Source organism: Vanessa cardui, chromosome 10 (assembly GCF_905220365.1).
Source record: "Vanessa cardui chromosome 10, ilVanCard2.1, whole genome shotgun sequence".
Classification (NCBI taxonomy): domain Eukaryota; kingdom Metazoa; phylum Arthropoda; class Insecta; order Lepidoptera; family Nymphalidae; genus Vanessa; species Vanessa cardui.
In genome coordinates this window covers 9,190,333-9,217,359 of record NC_061132.1, presented here as the reverse complement: position 1 = coordinate 9,217,359, position 27,027 = coordinate 9,190,333, and the positions used below count along the sequence as shown (strand labels likewise).

The window sequence follows — 27,027 nt, the reverse complement described above, 5'->3', positions numbered from 1 at the left end:
CTTTTCTCTCATCCACTCATCATATTGTACTATATTCTTTGCTATATTCCAAATAGAAGGATGAGTGAGCCAGTTTAATTTCATATATTTTGACGACCTCCATGGTCGAGTGTTGTATACACCGGTTTTCATGGGTACGCCACTTTGAGGTCCTGGGTTCGATTCCCGGCCGAGTCGATGTAGATTACCATTAGTTTTCTATGTTGTTTTGGGTCTGGTGATTGTGGTACCGTCGTTACTTCTGATTTCCATAACACAAGTGCTTCAGCTACTTACATTGGGATCAGAGTAATGTATGTGATGTTGTAAAAAAATAATAAAACAAAGGTCTCCTCTAATTCGAGTATAATCCACAAAGCTTCATAACTTACTAAGCTTCATATCTTCTGCAACAATATGCAACAGATAGAAAAATAGATATTTCACACTAACCGGCTGAACCCGAACATTGTTTTTGCCGTATAGAAGTGTCGCTCTCGAATTCTGATGTAAGCTCTCAACATAATCCTTAGCGTTGGACGCAGTTGCATTCGCTGTTCCTGTACAATTTAATTAGTTACTTCAAAACTCTCAAGATTTTGTAAAACAAGCAGATTTCATAAGATCAAGAACTTTGCTCCTTACAAACTTGTAATACAGAGATTTGTAAAACAAGTTTGAACTAGGAAGTAAATATTAGTAATTCAATACTTTGAGGATTAAATAAGTAATTCTGTAAGAGTAATATTCCAGTGTTTGGAAAAAGTCTCCACTTTTTATGATGGTTGTCTACATCGAGGAATTCGAGAAACATTACAAAAAAGGAACAATAAATTATTTTTTGATATTTTAACCCGTGACCTGCATTGCATCTGAACCAAGACTTTTATCTGCATTTCGATATCAGAGTAGACCTTTTTTATTGTAACTCTATAGGTGACAATATATTACCGGAAAGTACCTCTGTCTGTCTGTCTGTCTATCGCTCTTTCACGACCACACTGCTGAACCGAATTTGATGAAATTTGGTATGAAGAAAACTTGAACTTCAAGAAAGAACATATGTCACTTTTTTTGCCTAACACATGACAACCAACATTACTAGTCATTTATATAGCATGTCTTGCTACCTAGTAGCTCTATATGTAGAAAGTAGTTTACCTGTAGTTACTGTACTGCCGTCATCTGAGGACGCATTGAGACTTCTCCTAAAGTTAAGAATTGGTCTCCTTACAGAAGGCGGCGTTGTCGTACCGGCAGACATCCTATGTCTCTGAACCTTTAAAATAATTTTATAAATGACAAAGAGAAATTCAAAATATTTAATTAATAAAAAAAATAACAAAATAGGAATTGGAAAATTATTTTCATCTCGTGCTCGGCGGTGAAGGAAAACATCACACTGACACATGTGTATTCCACAAACCGACATTGGAACAGCGTGGTGGAATATGTTCCGAACCTTCTCCTAGAAAGGGAGAGGAGGCTTAAACCCAGGGAAATTTACTGGCTGTTGTTGTTGTTTTAGGTAACACCTATAAGTTCGTTAACGACCAAACAGCCACCATAATATTATTGCTTACATGTCAATCAATTTTAAAATATTAATTTACTTACCAGTTCATCAGCGGGAGGATCTGTCCAAAAGCAGGCTGGAGCTTTAGCTTTGGAGTATTCCAAGGCACAAGGACCAACCAGTAAGGAGCTCAGGATACTACCGTAGTCAGGATCTGCTACCAACGCTTCCCTTTCGTAGTATCTACTGGCATTGTTGACTAAATGTTCAATAATTTTAGCCAATTGACGCTCGAATAGAGCTATTCGTATCCATAGGTACCTAGGACAAAATAAACGGTTTAAAAGTAAGATAAAGTTTCAATTCCCTACAAATAATACGTTTTATTTTACTCTAACAGCCAGACACACACAGAGCCAGCCATGTAAAGATAAAAAAGCTGTTAAAGTTGTATATAATGATATTCTGTCATCATTACATAGTCTAAAGTCGTTCAAGGCTAAGCATACCTAGGGGATATTGGATATTTGTCTCTATGTATGCTTACACATCTGATTTTGATGCGGTTTGTTTTTATTAGATAGTGATCCGAGAGAAAGATTTTTGTATGTAACACATGGATAATAAAGAAACATTTATGACGACTGAAAAACTGTGAACGTTATAAGACATTCTGTAGTATATTTACTGCCAGCATTGCACCCGTGCGAAATCGGGATGGGCCGCAACTAGTGAATATACTACAGATTATTTATATTATTTATATACAACGTTCACAGCTTTTTTATTATTAGCAAACAAACCGCTGTGTTTCAATAATATAATAATTTATTTCAATCTGCATTTTGAATCTATCCCATCCATTAATATCTACCCAATTACAGATTACATACCGTAAAGGGCCATGTTGGTCTATATTCCATACACAATGAACTTAAGGATTAATGGTGTGTTGCTTAAAAACGCTTCGTAAATAAGCCATTATTTCTCGTAAAAGTAAAGGATAAAAGATGGTTATTGTAGATTAGCCCTAAGAGATGAACATATACCATTCCGGATTTTTTGTAGACCTTTTTAGGTGTAAAATATTGTTATACATTATTTTGATCTATCTCATAGGGTTCAGCCAGAGTTTGCTATGTGAGCGCAAAAATGTGTTCATTTACGACATCACATTAGAAAACTCTAAAATTATCAATATTTATCTGTTGTGTATATACACATAATATACAAAGATACATGTAATATACATAGATAAATACATACTTAATCTTGAATTGCTCTATCCATTAACAAAATATCAAAAATCGTTGCATTGTTTTAAAGATCTAACCATACACAGGAACAAAAAGATGTCGGGAAGCGACTTTGTTTTATACTATGAAGTTCAAGTGAGGTGTTCCAACTTTGTTTAGAAATATATATTTCGTCATAACTGATACATTGCAAATCATTGAATATATTTTTTTTATGTCTGTACCGTGATATCTAATAGGACAAACTAAAAACTGTTAGCTCAGAAAGTTCTTGAGCCCCAAAATATTTAATCAATGAAATATACGTCATATCCAAGCAAGTGATCATATGTATACAGAGATATTTTTTTATAGTATAGGTTGGCGGACGAGCATATAGGCCACCTGATGGTAATTGGTCACCCATAGACAATGACGCTGTAAGAAATATTAACTATTCACACCCTTCAAACCGGAACATAACAATACTGAGTACTGTTATTTGGCGGTAGAATCACTGATGAGTGGGTGGTACCTACCCAGACGGGCTTGCACAAAGCCCTACCACCAATAATATGTTCACTTAAAATTGTAATTTTGAAATCGTAATTACGGAAAAACTTGATAAAGATAGTTTATTTGACACACAACTTATATATTCACAAACAACGAAGATACAAGAAACAGCTACCAAAGCAAAACGGCAATACATAATAACAAAACACATGCGGCGGTGCTTTGCCCAATTAATTCGATGACTTCCTATATCGCTTTTCCTAATATTTCTACTCTTCATTACGAATCTTCATTATTATGATATATATGATTAGATCTTTAAAATTACGCAACGGATTTTGATGCGGTTTTATTATTAGATTCCAGATGTATGTTTTTGTATGCAAAACATGGACAATAATAGAGAAACACTGATAATTTTGGAAGTTTTTATGTGATGTCGAAAATAAACAAATTCTGTAGTATATTTAGTACCAGTATTGCACCCGTGCGAAGCCGCAGCGAGTCGCTAGTTGTAATATAAATTTTTAAAATCTCTAAATTCTTTTGAAATACTTTAAGTTTACTAGAAACCATGACCTTGATAATCAACTATCATTGTTTTTTAGCATCTTTAGACCGAACAAATAAAAAGTTAATGAAACGTAATGCTCATTATTGTTTTTCATTTACGACTGGTCATAAACTGGCAATAAAGAGGAACAGACTAACAATGTTATCTTGTTTTATTGCTAACGAAAAATCGACTTTATACTGACAAACATAAGGTTTATAGTATCAGAAGCGTTTGTAAGTCTTCGGGGAACGAAACAATCTCATAAAGGACGAGTGTTAAAGAACAAGATTTTTCGCGACAAAAAAGGCTTTTCAATTGAAAAGGTATTGTACAGAAAATAAAACTGTCAGGTATTACAAGGATTCCCATTAACACTGCTTTTATTATTGGGTATAATTAGGTCATTGGTATAAAAATACTTGTTTTATTTTGTTAAATTTTAAGAAAATTACTTTCTTTTGTGGTCTTTGAGCAAACGAATAATTTCACTGCATTGCGATTTTGTAAGAAATCATTTCGTATCTCACTCCTGATATATTGACAACTGACTAACAGACTTACGTCATTTTAAAACGATTATTATAGGCACCGTGCGTAGCGATGACTCTGCCATCTCGTGACTCATATTCAAAACTTTTATCCTCAATGTTAGAAATTTTACTGTCAAACAACGAAAAAAAATTCTGAATTTTCGTGTTAATTTTTGTTAATTTGAGCTATCGAAATGTATTGTTGTAGTTCTGGATGCTGTAATACATCCAAAAACATTTTTAAGGGTGTAAAATTTTACTGTCACTCCTTTATCATAACCCTGTAATTGTCGTACGGTTTGCCCTATTCTTGTGCGTAATTAGTTTTCCATATTATATTCGACCTTCTACAGAATTCACGTAATAAACTAAGGCACTGTCCTGATAGACCTTCCTTGCATTGACAAATTGCAACTTTGATGTTCCTATTGCAATTAAGCTGAAAAGAGAGGGATAAAATAAAAAATAGAAATAATGGTTTTCTAAAGATACTGTATTAACAATTAATTTTAAAAAGTACTTAGTGTTATCTTAACATTATATACATTTGAAATTTTTGTCTGAGCAACAATTTTTCCAATTAATATTGTTTCTTGTTCTTGGCCAACTGTTTCTGTGACATCGAAAACATGTCCTGACTCGAATAGCTTTTGGCTTTTGATACATTTTGACCTTGCTGCCGATCGTTGTTTATTGGTAAAAAAACATATTTTATAATTTTAATCATTGTAAAAACATATTTACAGACTTGACAGCTGCCAGTCTGCACTAATGTGCCTGGGAAGTTTCTGTTTTTACTCGCACGGTGTCTCTACTGTTGAAATTATAACGCCCTCTATTGTTTCTGCACGGTGCCTATAGTCAACGTCGCATATAAAATTCTGACATTTCAAGCTTGGGTGAGTAGCGAGATTCTTGTTACAGAAAAGCCTAATGGTACTTAAAGATTCCGTAACTCTTTCAGAGACAATGTTGACAATCTCAGTATCGATATTTAAAAACTTATAGTGAAATTATATATTAGAACTAATGACATTTTATACAAACTAGTCAAAGTAAAAGTAAGTAGTCTTAAATTGAAATGCGAAGTAAGAAAAGCCACTGAGAGCTTTTGAATTATTTGGCCTTGATAAAAAAATATTTATCACATATCCGTTAACGACCTACTTCTGCCTGAGAGTAATCACTTCTCGTGGAGATCTTGTTTTATCGCGCTGCTCTACTGCGTGAATGACATAATTCGTCAACACTTGTAGGTTTTCTCACGACGCTTTATTTTACCTCCGAACACGAGAGGAATAATAAAAAATCTAGAAATCTACGAAGTACCAACCCATTGTTTGTGTAGTACATACAATTTTGACCATTTAATTTATCACTACACTACACGTGTTATAAAACAAAGTCCGGCCGCGTCTGAACTCCAAAACTATTGATCGGATTTTCATGGGGTTTTCACTACTAGACAGAAGGATTCATTGGGAAGATTTAGCTATATCTCTTATTAAGATTTTTTTGTATATAAGTTGAAAGAGAACGACAATTGTTAAACATGTCGGAAAATAATGTATAAATAAAAGGTAAAAATATAAAAAAACCTTATGTCCATCCGCGCGAATCCGGGGCCGGGGCGCTTAGATAATAAATGAATTAAAATTTTGCAAGCTGAAGCTATAGTTATATTTCAATAATTATTATTCATTCGACCGGACGTTCAATAACCTGCGTATTTTTGGTATTTCAAGACTAGCTAATATTCTCCTGGCCGATTTCGGCTACAGCGGCTGTTCTCAAGGGAGACAAGATATCCGCGCAGGACATATTATATAACATTCTCATACCCTCACTTTCACAATCCAGTGGGCTGATATATCCGACCCAATCGAAAAGAGCTTAGGCAAAAGACGACCTCCGTTACCGAGTAGTGTGTACACCGGTGTTCATGGGTACGCCACTCCGAGGTCTGGGTTCGATTCCCGGCTAAGTCGGGGTAGAGAATTCATTAGTTTTGTATGGTGTCTTCGGTCTGGGTGTTTGTGGTACCGTCACTACTTCTGATTTTCCATAACACAAGTGTTTTAGCTATTTACATTGGGATCAGAGTAATGTATGTGATGTTGTAAAATATTTGAAAAAAAATTAATAAAGCAACTGATTTATGTGCTATCTGGGGCACAAGATTGTATGAAACTATTAATGTCTAGCTTATACACATACATAATAGGTTGGGGAAAAAGTTTCTTCGTATTTTATATAAAAATTCAAAAAGTTTTTTTTATAGTTTATTTATATTTGACTAAAGTATGTAGGTGCTATTTTGTTCCATACCTTTTTGCCATCTTGTTGGTAGTGACATGATCCCATTGCTGTAAAAATTTTGGGGCTTCTGATCGAAAAACTGTGACAAGTGGTTTTGGCAGTCCTCTCGTGATGTTAACCTGACACTGCCTAAGGAATTCTGCAGAGACCGAAACAGATGAAAATCTGAAGGTGCAAGGTCAGGACTATACGGCGGATGCATTAATACCTCCCAGCCAAACTCTCGTAATTTTTGTTGAGTGGCTAAAGATGTGTGAGGTCTAGCGTTGTCATGGTGAAAAACCACACCCCTTCTGTTGATCAATTCTGGCCGCTTTCTCTCAATTTCTTGCTTCAATCTCATCAATTATTCGCAATACAGTTCTGAATCGATGGTCCTGCCGGGCGGTAACAGCTCATAATGAATGGTGCCCTTCCAATCCCACCATACACACAGCATTACCTTATTGCGAGTTAATCCGGGTTTTGCCACAGTCTGTGAAGCTTGACCGGCCTTTGACCACGATCTTTTTCGCACGTTCTTGTCGTATGTGATCCACTTTTCATCACCAGTTATCAGCTTCTTCAAAAATGGTTCGGTTTCGTTACGTCGTAATAAAGAATCACAAATGAGTACACGGTTCATTAGGTTTCTTTCAGTGAGTTCATGAGGCTCCCATATATCGAGCTTTTTTGTGTACCCAGCTTTATTCAAATGAGTCAAAACCGTTTTGTGGTCAATTGCCAGTTCTTCAGCTACATCGTAACTACTAATATGCTGATCTTGCTCCACTTTTTCAAAAATGGCATCAATTTTGTCCGTAACAGGGCGACCAGAGCGAGATGCATCTTTGATATCAAAATTTCCGGCTTGAAAACGCTTAAACCAAACTTGCGCTACTCTCACAGATACTGCATTAGGTCCATAAACATCACAATTTTTTTTCGCGGCTTGAGTTGCATTTTTACCTTTTTTATAGTAAAATTTTAAAATGTATCGAATTTCTTCTTTAGATTCACTCATTTTAACAACAACAAAAACAAATGAAAATCACACAAATTCCTAATTTGAATTTGGAAGTGCCTTCTTTAAAATTAAAACTTTTTAATGATACCAAAACCAGCCAGATACCAATGGTATAGCCAAAGAGATTTTATTACAAGTTCATACATACTATATGCGAAAAGACTTTTTCCCCAACCTAATACATACATTATTTAACAAAGACAACTTATTAACATGTTAAGCTTTATCTAAACTATAGACTAATTGTTTTCTAAAGTAAAATTGTAGTTCACAAGCGACAGACAAATTTAATCAACGCGTTGGTATATACTCGTAGTGAGGGAATGTATGCGGTGTTTTCTAATTAAAACGTCACAGAGTTTCCGAACAGTTTCCAGCGTTCGTAATTGGGTTAGTTTGCTTTAAGGTAAAATATATTTTTTCTCTCATTTACAAATGGATTTTAATGATAAGAGACAAATGCATAGCGTAATACACCAGTGAAATTTTAATAATCAAAATGTTGATTTATTGAAAAATATTACGATATCCAAACATTTAGTAGGTACGTAGCTTCACATAATATAAAAAAAACGTTAAATGACGATTCTTAAGCTTGTAAAAACCTACTCGAATAAATTTTATTATGATTTTTTTTCTGATTAGATACACGGGTTAAATTTTTATCACCGTCGTATTTAATCGCGAGTTTTATCCAATAAACGCTCGGAAACGAGATTTATCATTCCGGTAAATTGATGCAGTTCGCTATAATTTCATAAAACATGCAACACGTAACGCTTCGCTTTCGCGCAATATTTTTCGGAAACAAGTAGTTTATGTCACTTGCCAGTATTTAAATATCTATCCAATAAAAATTATCTCCTGCCACTCTGAAATTCTCGCCCGTAGCCAAAATTCTAGATAACTTACACAGGGAAAATCCACTTATATAATAATAAGTTATGATTTATTTTCCGGGTAAATTCATTACAAATGGATAAGTAAAAGTAATAAAAATATTATACACAATAACTGATAAGAATAAGGTCAAGAATATAATATAGTCTACTTTTTTTCTCTCTGTTTATTGCTTAAATTCCTTAATGGAAACCCGAGCTCTTTGTGACATGCACTCAGGCCACGATCTTTTTGTATTCCTTTCAGTGTATAAAATGTCAGCGTATTTTATCGACTAACCTCGATATATACACGTGGCGGGAGAATATTTCATACAAATCTATGCTAGGCACGAGTGACGAGAGAATTTATTTCCTATAAACTTACCAACTAAATTGAAATAAACCAACAACCCTTTTCCATACATACTACAGTCAAAGACAATTTTTTACCTTTTTATATACAACCTACTTTAATGGCATAAATTAAAAACAATTTCAATAAAATATAGAACATCATAACAGATTAGGTAAAGCTTAAAAAAATACGTCTAAATATATGTTTTGAAACTGTAAATCACACAGGAATAATATTGTGTATTAATAATTCGGTTTGCTGAATACAGTTTCATTTGGACTTCACTTTTCAAAACATTCACTTCACATTAGTTTATAATTGAAGTTCACTCTAATTGAACTCTATAATGTTGCTAACAAGACAAGCGACTGCCAGACAACAAGCGAACATAATATAATTAAAAAAAACGAAATGTTTTAGTTCTTTCTTAATACGAATAAACAATCTGTTTTACTTTTATTTGGCCCTTCTAGCCTGACTTCAACTCCGGTGCAGACAGCCTCACGATTAGATACTTCTCGGTTGAGAAGTGCCCACGTGAGGCCTCGGACTAAGTTAAACGCGCTTTTTTCTTACAATTGCCTTGTTTTTAAAAAGTTTATATGTATGTAAAAAAGCCCTTTTTCTCACTCATATATAAAATATTTAAAAGAATTCCTTATATTGTCTCTTCGCTGATATAGATCGCGCCTTTCATTTCATAATACAGAAATTCGAATATCGAAAAATTAATATCTGTTAGTGTATTTAAAATAAAAGCATCGTAGGCGTGAGACAAAAATCAATATTCATAATAAACATTGACATAAAAAAACAATATTGGCAGCAAAAATATATACTATAAGCCCGTCGTTATTTCGATACTGAAATTCAATCATCCCTGTCCGTGCAAGCGTTATGACGTAGTACTACTTTTAATTGGATCCGCGTAGCGCTGCCGAACTTTAAATTACAAAACTTGTGCATGCTGTTTTACGGTAACTCGATAAATTATGCTTTTTAAACTTCGTTTCGGTAATGAGATCAAAGAGAGATTAAAATTAATAAATAACAATTTTCCAAAACAGACGTAATTTAATGACAATTTCATAATGACCCAAAATTTACATTTGTTTTGCCACAAAAATACTATTGAAGATAAATATCTCTTAATGAATTTCCATTTCTCGAACTTTGTAACTTTTTGAACATAATACAATCGTTAAATTCATTAAAAATATGTTATAAAATTATATTATAACGAAATAGGTCGCATATAAAGGCACCATAATGCCGGTAGAGAAAAAAATAACAATCTCTAAAATAACAATCATTTTTCGATTAAAATCTTTATTCTTCGCCAAAAATACTTTCGTAGTACAAAAATTTCAAAAGCGTCTTTTAAAGAAAATAATAAAGTCAGAATCTGACATATTTATTTTCCTATTTATCAATTTATATAAAAACAAATACAATAAATAAATAACAGGATAATACAAGAAACAACACTTGTTTCCTACTCTACGATAATTTAAATCTGTTTTTTTTTTGTTTGTATTATCATGAAGTGCTTTGAAAAGTTTCAATTCAATATATTTATATGTTTGAAATATATTTAAATTATATTTTCGTTATAGAAAATATCCAATAACTATAAGTAAATCCTTCAGAGTAATTTTCAATTCAACCGAGAAATTTATTAACATCGCAAATAAAAACTTTTTAAATATAAAAGAGGTCTATAACTAAAGCCTTAATATTGAAACTTAACTAATATTCCTTAATCGGCAGTAGATTAAGTATTATCTGTACCTTTATTAAACTTTATATGTAACTAGTGATCGCCTGCGGCTTCGCCCGCCTTTTAGGGTGTCGGTCGTCATGTGTCAGGCAAAAAGTAGCCTATATCCGTTATTGGACTTCAAGTTATCTTCATACCAAATTTCATCAAATGCAGTACATCGGTTTGGTCGTGATAGAGCGTCAGACTGACAAAGTTACTTCCAAATTTATAATATTAATATAGATGTAGAATCTAAAAACAGAGATCAATATTTGTGAATGGTCTTGTAGGTTTTCCTTTTGAAAATATCTCAGAAATTAACAGAATTAATAATAACAATCTTAATTTTTTTGCGCTTCGAATTTAACTTCATATGAATATAATGTTAATTAAAATTATATTTACACGACACATGTTTCAAACCTTTATTTTAAAGTCAAACCGCGGAATGTCTCTTTCGATAAACAAATTTTAAATCAGTCGAAACCTCTTTTTTTAGATGTTAACTTTCAAAATCTTCGTAATGCTCATTTACCAAATTCCAGTTTATTACCACGTTTTGTACAAACATTGCTTCTCTATTTATCCCTCATAGATTTATAATAATTATTTATATTTTCAACTTAAAAAAGGAACGCGTTTTTGAGTTTGCTTGACACAGCTTGACTATTACACAGATTTATATGACATGAGACCCACTGGCAATGAGTATGCCAGCATAGCCACTAATAGCCATTGGTACGGTCGCTGTTTCTTGGTTGGCGCCACAGTATCATTAGCGTATCATTTAGCTTCAACTATGCATTAAAAAACAAACAGTAAATATATTTGATTTTACATATGACATAGATTACTACAGTAAATCCCCTATATCCTAACCTAACCTTTTGTCTAACCTTTAACCCTGTGTTAGCAGTTACAACAATAGTCAAGCTTCAAGATATTTAAAGATACGAAGGATATATTTAGGTCGAAGTAGTCTTTTTGACAAGAGATTTTTGTAAAAAATTAAAAAATATTTAATAACCGAAAACATGATCGCAACGCGTAAGGGCGGACGCTGACTTTAACGTCGTTATGCGGTCCGTTGATCGTTTTAAGTCTAAATTGACGGAATAATTAAATATGTACACGGACTAAAGCGCTTACAACTAAACTGTACACGATTTCCTTAAATATGAAAATATATTTATTTATTGAATATATTTTTATGTTTTATACCTCTACTATTATTAATTTTACTCGTTTGTGATAAACGAGTAAAATTAATAATCGTATTAGTTTAAATTCTGTTGCAAAAGGTAATTAGTTAATTGTGTATATCAAAACCTACACAGGCCAACCGGTCGAACGTAATAAAAGCATGTAATATAGCTTTCATATAAATACATAGTTCTAATATTTTAAAACCATAAAAACAAGCAAGGCTACACTTCATTACATGGTATAAAACGTATTCGCTGACTGCTATTTGTCCCTATGTATGCTTAGATCTTTAAAATTACAAAACTAATTTTGATACGGTTTTTTAATGGCTTCGAGAGGAAGGTTTTTGTAAGATAATTTTAGATGTTTCTGATGTGATCTCATTAATAAAAAAAATCCTGTAAAATATTTAGTATCATTATTGCACCCTTGCAAAGCCGGGGCGGGTCGCTAGTATACAATAAAATACCGACCAAGTGTTGAGAGATAATTTTCTCTTATGGTTCCGTTATATATGGAAATACGATACTATTAATTTATATATTTACATTTACCTATAATAGAAGTTATACAATACTTGATAAAGAACCCTGTAAGAGAGAGACAGAAACACGCAGCATAGGTTCTTTAGGTATGGTCCTCAATAATAGTCATAAAATGAAATGATGAATAATGTTCATTTGCATATCTGTCCGTACTGTTAATAAAAAAAAACCTACAACAAGATCATGCATGTGTTATTGAATTACAATGAATTAAGAATCAGCGCTGTTGTCGAGATTGCGTTAAAATGAATGCCTATCCGCGGCGCGACTCACGGACTATTCAATTTTCCTAATCAATTATGTCGGGGAAATTATTTGCCGTCCGTTTAAATTTCACTCATTCCCTTTTACTAATGAATCGCAATTTTTTACTTTTTATCCTTTATTCGTTTTAAGTATTTATTTAACTACTTAGTGGATTCGTAATGATCGAATTCAATATGGAAGTAAAACGATTTTACGACTTTTATATACGAATTTTATATGGTTTTGTTAGGAGCCGTTTTGATCATGCTTAATTTTAAACGGTTTTTACTTAACCATGTTAATAAGCCATTATATAAATTGAATTACAGTATATTTTTATCAATATTAATTATTATTAAACGTTAAGGAATCTAATTGTGTCAGAGGATATTTTGCCGTATTCACCAAACCTCATTATAGCGGCGTTATGGAATCAGTTTCAAACATTCTCCTGGACAAATAATACAGGTCATTGAACAGCAGTAAGACAATGAAATCAGAAATAAAATAGAATGAAGAACTTATATTTCAAAAGAAAACAGTTTACCGAAACATAAATACTGATTGAATTACAAGAAGGTTTACAACTTACTTTGATTGTGGTGGTGGCTGCGATAGCAAAGAGCCAGATCCTCGTTTATTAAGCGGAGGTCGTGGAGCTGACGGTCGCCTCTCGACTCCAGAAGCCGATCGCGTTGCTGGAGCGCCTTCGGCAGCCAAAACTCGAGCTGATACTAATGCTGCTTCTGGACAGTTCTATAAAAAAAAGACTTTTTTTATGGTATAGGTTGGCGGACGAGCATATGGGCCACCTGATGGTAAGTGGTCACCATCACCCATAGACAATGACGCTGTGAGAAATATTAACTATTCCTTACATCGTCACTGCGCCACTAACCTTGGGAACTAAGATGTTATGTCCCTTGTGCCTGTAGTTACACTGGCTCACTCACCCTTCAAACCGGAACACAACAATACTGACTACTGTTATTTGGCGGTAGAATAACTGATGAGTGGGTGGTACCTACCCAGACGGGCTCGCACAAAGCCCTACCACCAAGACTTCGTATAAACATTACGTAGAATTACATGTAGAAATGTTTAATACATTTTGTTTTATTACACGTTTATCCAAACGTAATACGCACTTAAAGTCATGAATAAAAAACAAACTACGTTTAAGTAAGAACTGGTACACTGGTAGGTAACTTTTGTCACGGTGACTGTTTCGTCACTCTTGTCGAGTCCATGAATATGTATGGAGGTGCGCGCACGTTACGACGTGACATTTGTGTCTGCATCTGTACATATTTACGGACTTTACAAGAGTAACGAAACAGTCACCGTGACAAAAGTTACCAGTGCGCGCTAGTCCTTATACTTTAAAATTCATTGGTATCAGTTTCAATGCGATGTTATTACGGCCATAAACCACATCTCGCTGTAATTGAGAAATAACGGACACTAAACTAAAATAATAATATATTCAATCTATATTTTGTATTTGTTAATGTAGGTTCTACCAAACATGTACAAACGTACAATATAAAAATAAGCTTTAGAAAACATTACTATTTTTATAAATAGTGCTAGTCGTATTTATAAACATTGTATAGCGTAATTGGTATTTTATACAATTTATGTAAATTGTATCTAGTATACTTTATTTGTGATTTTTTTTATTATTATTATAATGTAACGCAAACCCAGTTAGCTATTATATAAGCTATAGTAAGTGTTCTCAATCCTAACTAAAGATTATAGATTTATTTTTCAAGTACCTTTTTAATATGTATTTAAATTAATGTCGCGTTCGACGGTGAAGGATAAACGTGAGGAAACCTTTATGTCACGGATAGATTTTTACTACATTTGTATCCGAACCCATTGAAAAATCAACTATTATAGTAGTTAGTAAACTACCTACCATAATAGTAGCTTGTAGTACTAATACAACTTACTCAAATTAAGCAGTTGCAATAAGATATACTTCCAAAATAAATTCCATAACAAAACAATAAATATTTTATCATAAAGAAGATTGTAAGGTTTCCTTAAAAATGTAATCTTTGATCTCGGAGATATTATTCCTAACTTGTTTAAAAGTTAACGAAGGCATTTGATCAGTCGCTCGGATAGCTCTCAAGGTGAAGAGTACTCTGAAACTAAATTCAATATAAAGCGATCTCTACAATCTAAAAGTTTAAAATAATTTGAAGTGCTTTTAAAGATGGTATCGACGGCTTAGCCTTTGAACTGGAGGTAGACTTCGATAGGTACTTTAGTTCGTCGTTTGCATCGAATGCAAAAGCTCGTTTTTGTAACGCAGCTTATAATATTTACCTTTAAACGTCGAAAAAAGCTCCAATCAATTGTCTTTGATATGTAAATTGTAGGATGTACTGTATTCAAAATCATTACCATTAATTATTCATTATCATTATATAATACAAAACTTATTACTTAAAGTCGCTTACCGCTATCTGTCCCTATACGTGCTTACTTTTTCATTTTCATCTTGATTTTTACAGAATAACCTTACAGGTAAAAAAAGTTTAAAAGTATTAAGGCATTGTTTATATCTCTTGCCAGTATCAAAATCTATCAACTTAAGTTATTACTGCTCACAATTATGACTTTTTTACTACTATATAAAAAAAAGTTCACATATGTTTTTTTTACGTAACATAATGAGCCAATCTTATCATAATAACTATAAATGACGACCTCCGTGGTCGAGTGGTGTGTACACCGGTTTTCATGGGTACGCCACTCTGAGGTCCTGGGTTCGATTCCCAGCCGAGTCAACGTAGATTATTATTAGTTTTCTATGTTGTCTTGGGTCTGGGTGTTTGTGGTACCGTCGTTACTTCTGATTTTCCATAACACAAGTACTTTAGCTACTTACACTGGGATCAGAGTAATGTATGTGATGTTGTCTCATATTTATTATCAATATACTAAAGCATCCGAATATAAGTTAGATAGCAGTGAGCAGAACTATCAACGTTAACACTATGTAGTTTCAAGTACATATATTTTCGGATGGAAAGCAAATAAAATATACTACGTAACGTATTTGGATTACTTTGACCTAAGCCGACCTGACTATCCGGCACGTCGCAACATAAAAGTATAAGTATTTATTTTATTTCTCATGTTCCATACAAACTAATTGGATGATATAAGCTGCATTTTATCCACTGAAATTTGGGCTAACAGGTTAACCATCTAGGCATACTGATTGGACAATATTTGGCACTCTTTTATAGTCTACGAGGATCATACTGGTGGTTCTAGGGCCGTTTTTGGCCTATGCAGCACGGGAATCAGCATGCTCCATCGGCACTCATCCAATCGCTCCGTTGCCCCATCGCGTTTTTCTTATTATAATAAATAAAATAGTAAAGCAGTCAACCAAACAATTCGCTACTAAGAGCAACATTACATTTGGCATAAAATAAACGTAATAAAACTAACAAACTAACTTAAATGTCTGTAAAAGAACTTTAGTTTTATGACGGGTAAGCAGCTTTCTTAGCCCACTCTACTACTTTATTTTATGCTTACACTAAAAAATAGAAAATAAAAATAAAAATTAAACCTACTTCAACACCAACGAAAAATGAATTTAGAAGCATCTCAACTGAGGTTTTTACAAAGAGGTTTTATATCTTAATGGTTTGAAGTTCGTGCCAAGCTTATTATGTTTCATTTAGCAATATAAACATCTGTATTTTACAACGGATACAATTATTATAAACTAAGAAAACAATGCCGTTTGCTTTTATTATATTATAAGACATCAAAAATATTTGTGGTGCGCAAACATTATACGTTAGAAAGGGTTAATGTTACTGCAAACTTTTTAGCTTTTTCGTCAGTATAAGACACGTCTTTGCCATAAAGCAGCGTCTTTATGTAAGTTTGTATATAATTACTTCAAAGTTATACAGCGGGTCTGTACGGTTACGTTCGTAAAAAGAACAATATTAATTAAAGAACGACATGTTTTGTCTGTGTTCTCGAGTCATTTTCTTTGGAGAAAAATACGGAAAAATATATAACCCTCTTGTCTTATACGTTGGCAAAGGACATTGGTAAAATATTTAAAAAGTATAAATTTTGCTTTACATTAGTTGAGTATAGTAGTTGAGCGTTTAAATCAATCAATTTAACTATTATTTCCAAATACAAAATACACTATTATTTCCAATGGGTGAGATCGAAAGAAAATGAACAATTGATGATGAAACAAAACAAAACACATTTATTATCTGACCTTACGGCTCTGTGAATAAATCTTGCTAAGCTATTATTTTGGAATAATTCTATAGGTCCGGCAGGCTTCCTGCTAATAAATGGACAGGACTTTTGATTGTATCTACTTAAAACCAAAAAGTTCAAGAATAAAAATTATAACTCAAACTGATTCCAATCGCTAAACAGCTAAACAAAACTGATACATCCGCAAAATATATTATTATATTAGATATTAATGTAGTGCATGTGGTTTTCCGTATATATTAAACACAGAATACAAGCGATAGTTTTGGGTAAAGACAAAAGTAATTTTGTACCAATATCTTCAGAGATCTTCAACACGACTCTGCGTTGAAACTCTTTTGTATAATAGATATCTGTTGGTCTCAGATAATTTGTTGACTACAAAATCAAAAAATTGTTGACAAGCATATTAAGATTGAAAATAAAAAAAAAACTAGTTATTAATTGGACTTTTATTGATCATATCACTAAGATGATGTTGCTTAAAAAGCCTACAAAGTGACATGCTTTTAAGAAATGTGTCATAACGTTCGAAAATTCCTACATGCTGCCTTTATACTAAAAATATTTGTCTTAAAGTAAATGTGAGTGTAAAATTTTTGTCCTTGTATTCAATTACATAAAATAAAGAATACATTCATAAATTCACGTAAAATAAAAATCTAAAGAACCAATAACAAAAAAGAAAGCCATCTTAAATTAATTACGTCTAAAATTGCTTTCGTCAATGAAAGGGACAAAATTAATTGATATTTCGAAATAACAATATCTACCACAATTTGAATAATTTCTGTTATAATTACTTCATTTTTTATAACAGTAGGCCTTCACTCAATATTGATAAAAATAAATAATCTTTAGAAAACAAATGAACCTTGATTTATTTGGTCGATATGCAATATGTACAAAAGTAATTTTAAAATTCGTTTTGTAAAGTAACAGCCCGTAAATTTCCCACTGCCGGGTTGAGACCTCCTCTCCCATTAAGGAAAGAGGGTTTGGAACATATTTCACCACGCTGTTCCAATGCGGGTTGGTAGAATGCACATGTGGCTGAATTTCAATGAAATTAGACACATACGGGTTTCCTCACGATGTTTTCCTTCACCGCCGAGCACGAGATGAATTATATACAAAAATTAAGCACATATATATAGTGGTGCTTGCCTGGGTTTGCACCCGAAACCTCAGACTGGGCCATCTCAGCTCCTAATTCAAATTCCTTTTGCTAGTATTGTATTTGGATAACTTGATATTTTTTTATATAAATATATTATATATTATGTGTGTTTGTGATTTACACAGATAGATAAAAAGGTACAGAAGGAGAGACTTACTTCTAAGAATGTAAACTTTAATGTTTAGTATCAAGCCAATCACGTATTTAGGTAGCTACACTGAAAAACATAATAATTATTTAAGAGAAATTTGTTTATTGTTTTATATAAATTGTATATTTATAATGAATATCAAAAGTTTATACAATTTTGTATTGTTCGCTAACTTGACACTGAATATGAAAGAGATTCATTCAAATTGTACATACAAAATATTGGATAAGTTTGTTTGAAATTCCTACTTGTAATATGTAAAATTAGCTATTAACCTACCGAGTCTGGAAGTATTTAATGAGAGCCGGGTTCCTCTTTGGTTTAAGTACCTACGTAAGTTTAAGTGTCTACCGTGTAAGGTACAATATGTATTATTTAGAAATACTTTTCCTGAGATATGATTATGATTACAAATTGTATGAATCTTAATTATTAATATACATTACAAATACTTTAATTACAATCAAGAAGATTTTAATCTAGCTCTTGAAACACGTCGATGAATATGTTAATTTCTAGAAATGTCAATATATTATCAGCGCAGGTGTAGTCACCGGCGATGAGCTAGTAAATTATAATTGTCATTTATCGACTGTTTGGTTGCGTTGTATCGTCAAAGCCCGCATACATCGCTCCATTACGTTATTAAGGCATTCAACAACATTAAAGCAATTCATTGCACGATTTATCGTTACTCCGTTTTACTTTTATAGCTAAAACGATGAATTTATCAATCACTTAAACCCTAATTGAAGTTGGATAACTTACTCTCAATGTGTATACTGTATTTACAATGAAATTAAATATCAATAATATTATGACATAAAATTGTAACGTTATATCAAGGCAATCGATTTCTTCATTCAATAGAGCTATTTAATTCACCCCAGGACGCGATCACGAATTGTAAAAAGACGTTAGACGACATTTACTCCAATAACTATACATTTATGATATCAAAAAAGCCTCACGTCAAACCTCAAGTCGATTTTCACATTTTCGCATGTGAAATACGAAATGAATTCTCATAGACTAACATTGATGTTATAATACGTGTTATCGCTCCGACCCACGACTTTTTCTACGAAAGTTTGTTCAAGTAAATTGTAATCACTAAAACTATCCTATCAAAATGGTACCGTGTAAACGAAAGTTTAGCTTTAAATCTTAAAATTCTTTTTTTTTATAATTTTTTTGTCATGATAGTCAGCCTCTATTCAATCAAAAAGTAAAGAATTTCATTTGTACTCAATTTTAATCGTATATTTTAATGTATATCTTTATTATCTATTATATAATTTTAGTTTAAATAATGTTTTATTTATATTTTCAATAAAATGCACGTTGATACTACCTGTAAATAGCAGAACTTTTACTTTGATAATTTTGAAATGTTATTTATTTTTCATGTGATATTGTATCTACTTTTGGTTGTCCTAATAAAAATAAAATAAAAATAATACTCTTAATCTCACTATGTGATATAAATTACGAAATTAAAGTAGTCGTTGATTTCATCCCATTTATTGAAAGTAAAGTTGGAAATCAGCCGATCTTTCATACTAACTTTTCGGTTATCTCTTATAGATTTGGCAGCGCTCTACGGACCGATAATTTTCTTTTAAGTTGACACTTTTATCTTTTAATTTTCTTTCGACTTGACACTTTTATCTTTTAAATTTTAACATTATCATTAAAAAATAAGTACGTCTTTAAACTATTAATTTAAATTCAATAGTACTCGCATTCACATTTCTTGTGCAAAGTCAAAGAGGTCAAGCAAAAAAGAATGAATCCGCCTTTTAGTATTGATTTTAAAAAACGCTAACTATATAATAAATAAATAAATATGAGACAACATCACATACATTAATTTGATCCCAATGTAAGTAGCTAAAGCACTTGTGTTATGGAAATCAGAAGTAACGACGGTGTCACAAACACCCAGACCCAAGACAACATAGAAAACTATTGGTAATCTACATTGACTCGGCCGGGAATCGAACCCGGGACCTCGGAGTGGCGTACCCATGAAAACCGGTGTATACACCACTCGACCACGGAGGTCGTCAAATATATTATATGTATAATTCAAACGCTTCGCTACGATTACTTTCTCCTATAATAAACTAACCATCGGAAACGTGTCGTTAATAATAATACGTTTACGCACATATCAATTAAGTAAATACACATTGTTAGTGATATTGATACGATTGAATGAGATTTTGTAATTATGACCTGCGGCTATCGGAAAGGCAGATCCGTTGTCAAGGCTACGTACTATTTAACATCGAACATGTTTCCTAAACAATGTCGAAATTGTATTCCCTTGAATAAATACCAATGAGATTCTTCACACGAAAGCTTTCTTTCTTATTAGAATATAATCTTTCGAATACAAACAAACATAATAGCATCATGAATTAATTTGAATTTGTTCCTTTCTGATTTCGATTAGCTCTGTGGCTGAAACACGTAAATCTTAATCTTAAGTACCTAATCATACGGCTAATTATTTTCGTGTTCTGTGTTAAAGAAAAATATGTTTCTGATAAAATAAGCTGGTACCAATCTAGATTTGGGTTGGTTGGTTGGTCGTTATTTCACAATTCGATGTGAGATCTAAGCTGCAAATTATTAAACCCATTTTGAGATGAAAACATGATAGAACCATTCTATAGGCGTCTATAGGATCATATAATATGTAATATCATTGTCACAGTGTCCGTTAATACAAACAAAAAATATGTCAAATGAAAAGTAGATTAAAAAAAGATTTGACTTGTTCGAATTCGAATAGTTAGTTGTTTATCTAAGTAGATATTGAAATATATAATAATATTTAATGACATATGTACGATAAGTATATACCTATCATATCGATATACTTACGTACGTGTATACTATCCCTTAAACAGAGCTTAAAACAATTATTTTACGCTTTTTTTATTAATAATACACCTAGAATATAGTGTTTATGTTAAGTTTTCAAATTTACTTCAATTTTACTAAGTAAGCTCGTATTGTATAGTCTTTACTATGTCATTGTTCTTAAATGTTACTCCACAAGCTTACATTGTCAACAGTATAGTGTGATGTAGCTTGTATCGTATCGATTTTGTATAACCAGCGCCATGCGTATGACGTATTGGTGAGAATGTATTAAACCTCATTGTTGACTTATACATAAATGTATATACATTATACATGTAGTATTATACATTCGAAATGATCAAAGTAAAACGCAGACTCACATAAATCAATTGATTTTCTCTACGCCAGTCATAATTGTTTCGTTAGCAAATTTATGTATTTAAAACTATCGACCCGCCCCGGCTTCGCACGGATACTGATACTAAATATTACCTACTACAGAATTTGTTTACATCACATTAAATTAAAAGTAAAGTAACAGCCTGGTAATTTCCCACTGCTGGGATAAGGCCTCCTCTTCCATTAAGGAGAGGGTGTGGAACAAATTCCACCACGCTGTTCCAATGCGGGTTGGTGGAAAACACATGTAGCAGAATTTCGATGAAATAAGACACATGCAGGTTTCCTCACAATGTTTTCCTTCAACGCCGAGCACGAAATGAATTATAAACACAAATTAAGCACATATATATAGTGATGCTTGCCTGAGTTGATGAGCCTGGGATACACGCGTTCTAACCACTGGGCCATCACATTATAAATTTCCAAAATTATAAATGTTTCTGTACTATTATTATTCATGTATTATATACGAAACCCTTCCTCTTGAATCACTCTATATATAGGACCAGACAGTGGTAAGCGACTTTGTTTTAAACTACGTAATCTAGAAATTAGAATTTCATCTGTAATTTAGGAAAGACCGAAGCATTTTGAATTATTCAACATCAGAATAAAAATGTTTTTTACTCAAGTATGCTTTTACAAGCACTTTTGAATCGTCATTTAACAACTTTTTTTATGGAATAGCTTGGCGGACGAGCATATGGGCCATCTGATGTTAAGTGGTGACCATCACCCATAGACAATGACGCTGTAAGAAATATTATCTATTTTTTACATCGTCAATGCGCCACCAACCTTGAGAACGATAGGATGCTTTGTCCCTTGTGCCTGTAGTTACACTGGCTCGCTCACCCTTCAAACCGGAACACTACAATACTGCGTTCTGTTGTTTAGCGGTATAATATCTGATGAGAGGGTGGTACCTACCCAGGCGGGATTAAGTAAAGCTACCATCGGTTTGTAATGTTGATTCAAATGAGAATATGCGGCAAGAAACTCGTTAGTTGTCTGATCTTATTCAACATTTAAGAAAACGTCATATTAGTCATATTAAATACAATGATATATATCCTGACTAGAAGTCGACAAGTATCAACTTCACACTTTTTTATCGTCTGTATAATCTTATATTGTATATTATAAACATTAATCATTGTAATTATCATCACTCTTATCCACGCCAGTACCATCTATAGACATTCTTATCACTTGTTATGAATAGGTTTGTGAAAGTAAAACTTCGTAAACGCCCACTGTTGAGAAAAGGCATTTATTGTTATAAGACTTAGATCTTTTTTAACGAAGGTGCTATAAAGGGTTGGTGGAGCAAACATTACCCGACACACGCCGAGTATGAAATTAATAACACGTCAAAATTTAATCGTTACTTAGCTTTGAAGTCTTTACAATCAACATTATATATTCATATTCATAATACCACATAATACGATTTGACTTTGATTTTGAAAGTATTGATCGATTAACTCTTAGGTAATATGTAATGGAGTAACGTCGAAGGCGAATTGCTTCATCACTACATAGTATAAAGCAAAGTCGCTACGCAACGGGTTTTGATGCTTCTTTTTTAATTGAAAGAGTGATTCAAGAGGAATTTTTTTTTGTATATAATACATGGACAATATAGTAAAGAAACACTAATAATTTTAGAAGTTTGCAAGGTGATGTCGTAAATAAACAAATTCTATAGTATATTTAGTATCAGTATTGTACTCATTCGAAGCCGGGGTGGCAGCGCTAATAGACAATAAAGTTTGTTACATAAGGAAAAAGAGTGAAAAAAAATTCCAAGAAATCAATTTCCATCAAAGCATAGAACATAAGTTATTGACGAGTATGTACTGCAACAATACGATGAAGTAGAAAAATAATGTAAATATTCTTGCAGAAATGTGGATTCTCAAAGTTCAAAGACTGAACACAAAGAATTTTCCATCAAAAGAAATATTTTATTCTAATGGAAAAATAGTAACAGAGCTTATAATAATAGACAATAAAAAAAATCTGACTTAAATTTTCTACGTCAAATTTTAATGGAACCAAACGGGAAGTAAATCCTTCCAAGCAAAAAAGAAATTTTCATATCAGCTCATAAATAACGGACCTCTGAAGTATTTAAAAAAAGAATAAGTCGAGAAAAATGAAAAATATCATTTTAGCTCAACTTTTACTGCAGAGTATAAAATCTTAATATTTTACAACATTATAAGCGTTTTATGTAAATGAAAATTCCATTCGCACTTTAATATTTCAACCGGAATAATTAAGTTAATAATTGTAGACACATAAGTCAATAATTTGCTTGACAACATGAAGATCACTTGATTTGGTGAATATTTGTTACTTTTTAATTATCTAGACACGCGGTAGCGTGTCAGCCAAGTTCAGGTTATTAATACTAGTCGTATAATTAATAAAAAACTGTAAATAATTATATTATTAAAAATTTTACTTATTAAAAAATGTAATTTCGTAATTGAAAATTGAAAGTTATATCTAATATTTTAAGCAAGCTATCAATTAAATTTTTATTTACTTTTATTACCGTTTCATGTTTTTTTTAAGTTATCAAACTTTTAACAAAATAAATGAATAGTAAAAGTATTAATATTTGTAGTATGAATAGTAGAGTATTTATAATATATTTTAATAATATTTAAATATTTTATTATATTCAAATTATACACACAATTTCATGGTTATGTATTGTTTTTATGGTAAGTTTGACTTAATTCAGACCCAGAAGAAAGTCCATATTATCAGTCAACAGCTTTGTACAAAGCAGGTACCACCCATTCATCAAATACTCTACCACCAAGCAGCAATATCTTGTATTGTTGTGTTCCGATTTCAAGAGTTAATGAGCAAGTGTAACGAGAAGTACAACGGACGTAGTGTCCAAAGTTATTGACGCCTTGGTAATGTAGGCGAACGTTAAGAATGTATATTTCTTACAGCACCAACATGTATTGGGTGGTCGTGACCACTTACAATAAGTTGGTATGCTTGCCCGTCCACCCACACACATACTCCAAAGTTCATATTCACAGTTAAAAAAAATCTGTTTTGGAACTCAATCTACATGAATTGACAATATCATAAACAAAAGGAAATTGTTATAAACAAAAACGTAGTTAAAAAAATGCATTCAAACAATCTGAATACAGATATTTTAAGCAAACAAATCGTAACATCGATACATTTATTAAGTTCACTCTTCAGAATGAAATAATATTGCGTGTTACGATATGCCATTTATCATCCCCCGGATGATATATGAGATTTAAATGGAAAGTCCATTAACGTTGCTTGCGGTTTTCATTAGCAGTGAGCTATTAAGCTCTTTTAAAACCATATTTTTACTATTTCTAGCAAAGACGTTGAGATGAAGTGAATAACATAATTTAAAGTTAACCTATTGCTACGTTAATGCAAATTTAATTATACGAAAAGTACAATTTATATTCGTATAATTTAGATGGATGTATATAAAATATATTTTATATTCGAATAATGCCATGACATTGTAGAAAGTTCGGAAATAGTTTTATTACGTTTGAATACAACAATAGGCGGCATACGAGTTGTATCGGACAACTGTTTTCAAATTAAAGAGTCATACCGTATGCCTGGCATACTCTAGTCATGTTATACAAATTTATATGTGATATGTCTATTGTCTGACGGACCTGAGTTACATACCTGCTTAATTAATTACGACTATCTCATTTAGTACCAGTAGATTAAGTACTGTAATAATTTTCGCGGCGCACGCCAGTGTATCGGGTTGACACAATTGTTGCCGATATCCACAAAAATCATCATGATATTTCAGGAAATTTACACAAAACATTCATAATTAGGCATATCTCGACCTACCTCATGAATCTGTAAAAATCTGTTCAACTGATTTTGAGTTTCAATTCCAACTTCAAATAATATTTATAATCCAATTATCCTTATAAATATTGGAGATGGTTTACTTAATAACTTTATATGTACCCTTTGAGTTATCCCGACGCTCTGGATTCAATTAATCGTGCCAATAAAAAGTTATTGTGTTTTCCTTTCAAGAAATTCTCAGTAGCCCGGAGTTTGCTGTAAGCTGGGAATGTTTACATTGCCGTTCCTTAGAATTAACGTTTTTCTAGCGTCTGCATCAGATTATGGGATGAAGAATAAAGAATGGTTTTTTGTTTGCATGCACACTTTCTTCCTGCGAAATTGGCTGGTGTCTGTGATTGAAATTGTAAACCGTTGGCGAAATAGTCCAAGGGGATACTTTTACAAATAGGAAAGTAACTCTGTACCGTTCTCTGTTGCGCTTTCACGGTTAAACCTCTGAGCTGAATTTTATCAAATAAGTTATGAAGTAAGCTTATGCCGCAAGGATTGTGAGGAAAGTACCTACCACCTTCGAAGACATAACCCCCCCCCCCCCCCGCTTTCCCAATCATGCGGCCAAACCCGCTGGAAAAAACTACTAAAATATTTATGGTTGAACATTTTACACTACTATTATTATAATATTTTTGTAGACATCACGCTAAATCCTCAAATATACATCATTTAATTAAAGCCATGGAAACAAAGAAATAATATGCTCATAAATTGTTCTTGGCAGTTGAAATATACAACAAATCAGGAAAACAGGCATCACTAATTACAATAATGCCAATCAAAAAGGTTAAGGAAACAAACAATCCGAAAGAAAGTTATAATATAAATGTAATAATAAGTCGCTTAAGCCTTTCTGTAACGCCAACAACGCCCTATGCTTATATTAGTTATGTATAAAGAACCGTTATCCAAAGAGGCTTATTTATTTAAAAGATTAAAGGTGACTGAAGAATTAGATAGCGGGATTAGCATGCTAGCGCTATGATTACACAGTAGTGTACAGCAGTCATTTTTAATATTAATTTTAATTTTTTTTTGTAATCTAGGTATATATACTTGAATAAAACCTCAATATAAATAAATGTTATGAAATACAAATATATTTTTTATCAGATAACATTAAACTGAGAACAAACAAGCAGTTATTATTTTTACTAGTCAAAATCAAGGTTTACACTTGCTTACTGATAGTCAAAAATCTATCACTGGTTCGGAAAGTAACACCTGAGAAGAACCGGCGAAAGTAACTCAGTAAGACTTTTTTTTTAATTCCATTTTCACATATAGATTTAATCATCAATATCATTACTTATTATAAAACATAGTCTCCGGGCGGTTCTGTCTGTCTTTATGTTCGCGTTGAACTCAAAAACTACTAAAATGATTTTCATGCGGTTTTCACAAACAGACAGACAAATTCAAAAGGAAGGTTTAGATATATAATTTATTCAGGTTTTAATGAAAAGAAGTTGAAATAGAGCGACAAAAAGCAACAACAAAAATATAAAAGAAAGCCGGGACGGCCCGCTAGTGTGTAACAATAAGAAATATAATGTT

At 32.4% G+C, this 27,027-nt stretch overlaps 1 protein-coding gene across 1 annotated transcript in view; it reads right to left on the bottom strand.

Annotated features, from left to right (window-relative positions):
* The window catches only part of LOC124533208 (small G protein signaling modulator 2-like), a 57,391-nt gene that overhangs the window by 15,687 nt on the left and 14,677 nt on the right, over positions 1 to 27,027 (bottom strand). Inside the window, exons 4-7 of the mRNA XM_047108396.1 lie at positions 13,245 to 13,408; positions 1,597 to 1,816; positions 1,141 to 1,258; positions 433 to 539 (exon numbers count right to left, since the gene is read on the bottom strand). Of these exons, the coding sequence (XP_046964352.1) occupies positions 433 to 539; positions 1,141 to 1,258; positions 1,597 to 1,816; positions 13,245 to 13,408 (609 nt within the window). The remainder of the gene's footprint in view (positions 1 to 432; positions 540 to 1,140; positions 1,259 to 1,596; positions 1,817 to 13,244; positions 13,409 to 27,027) is intronic.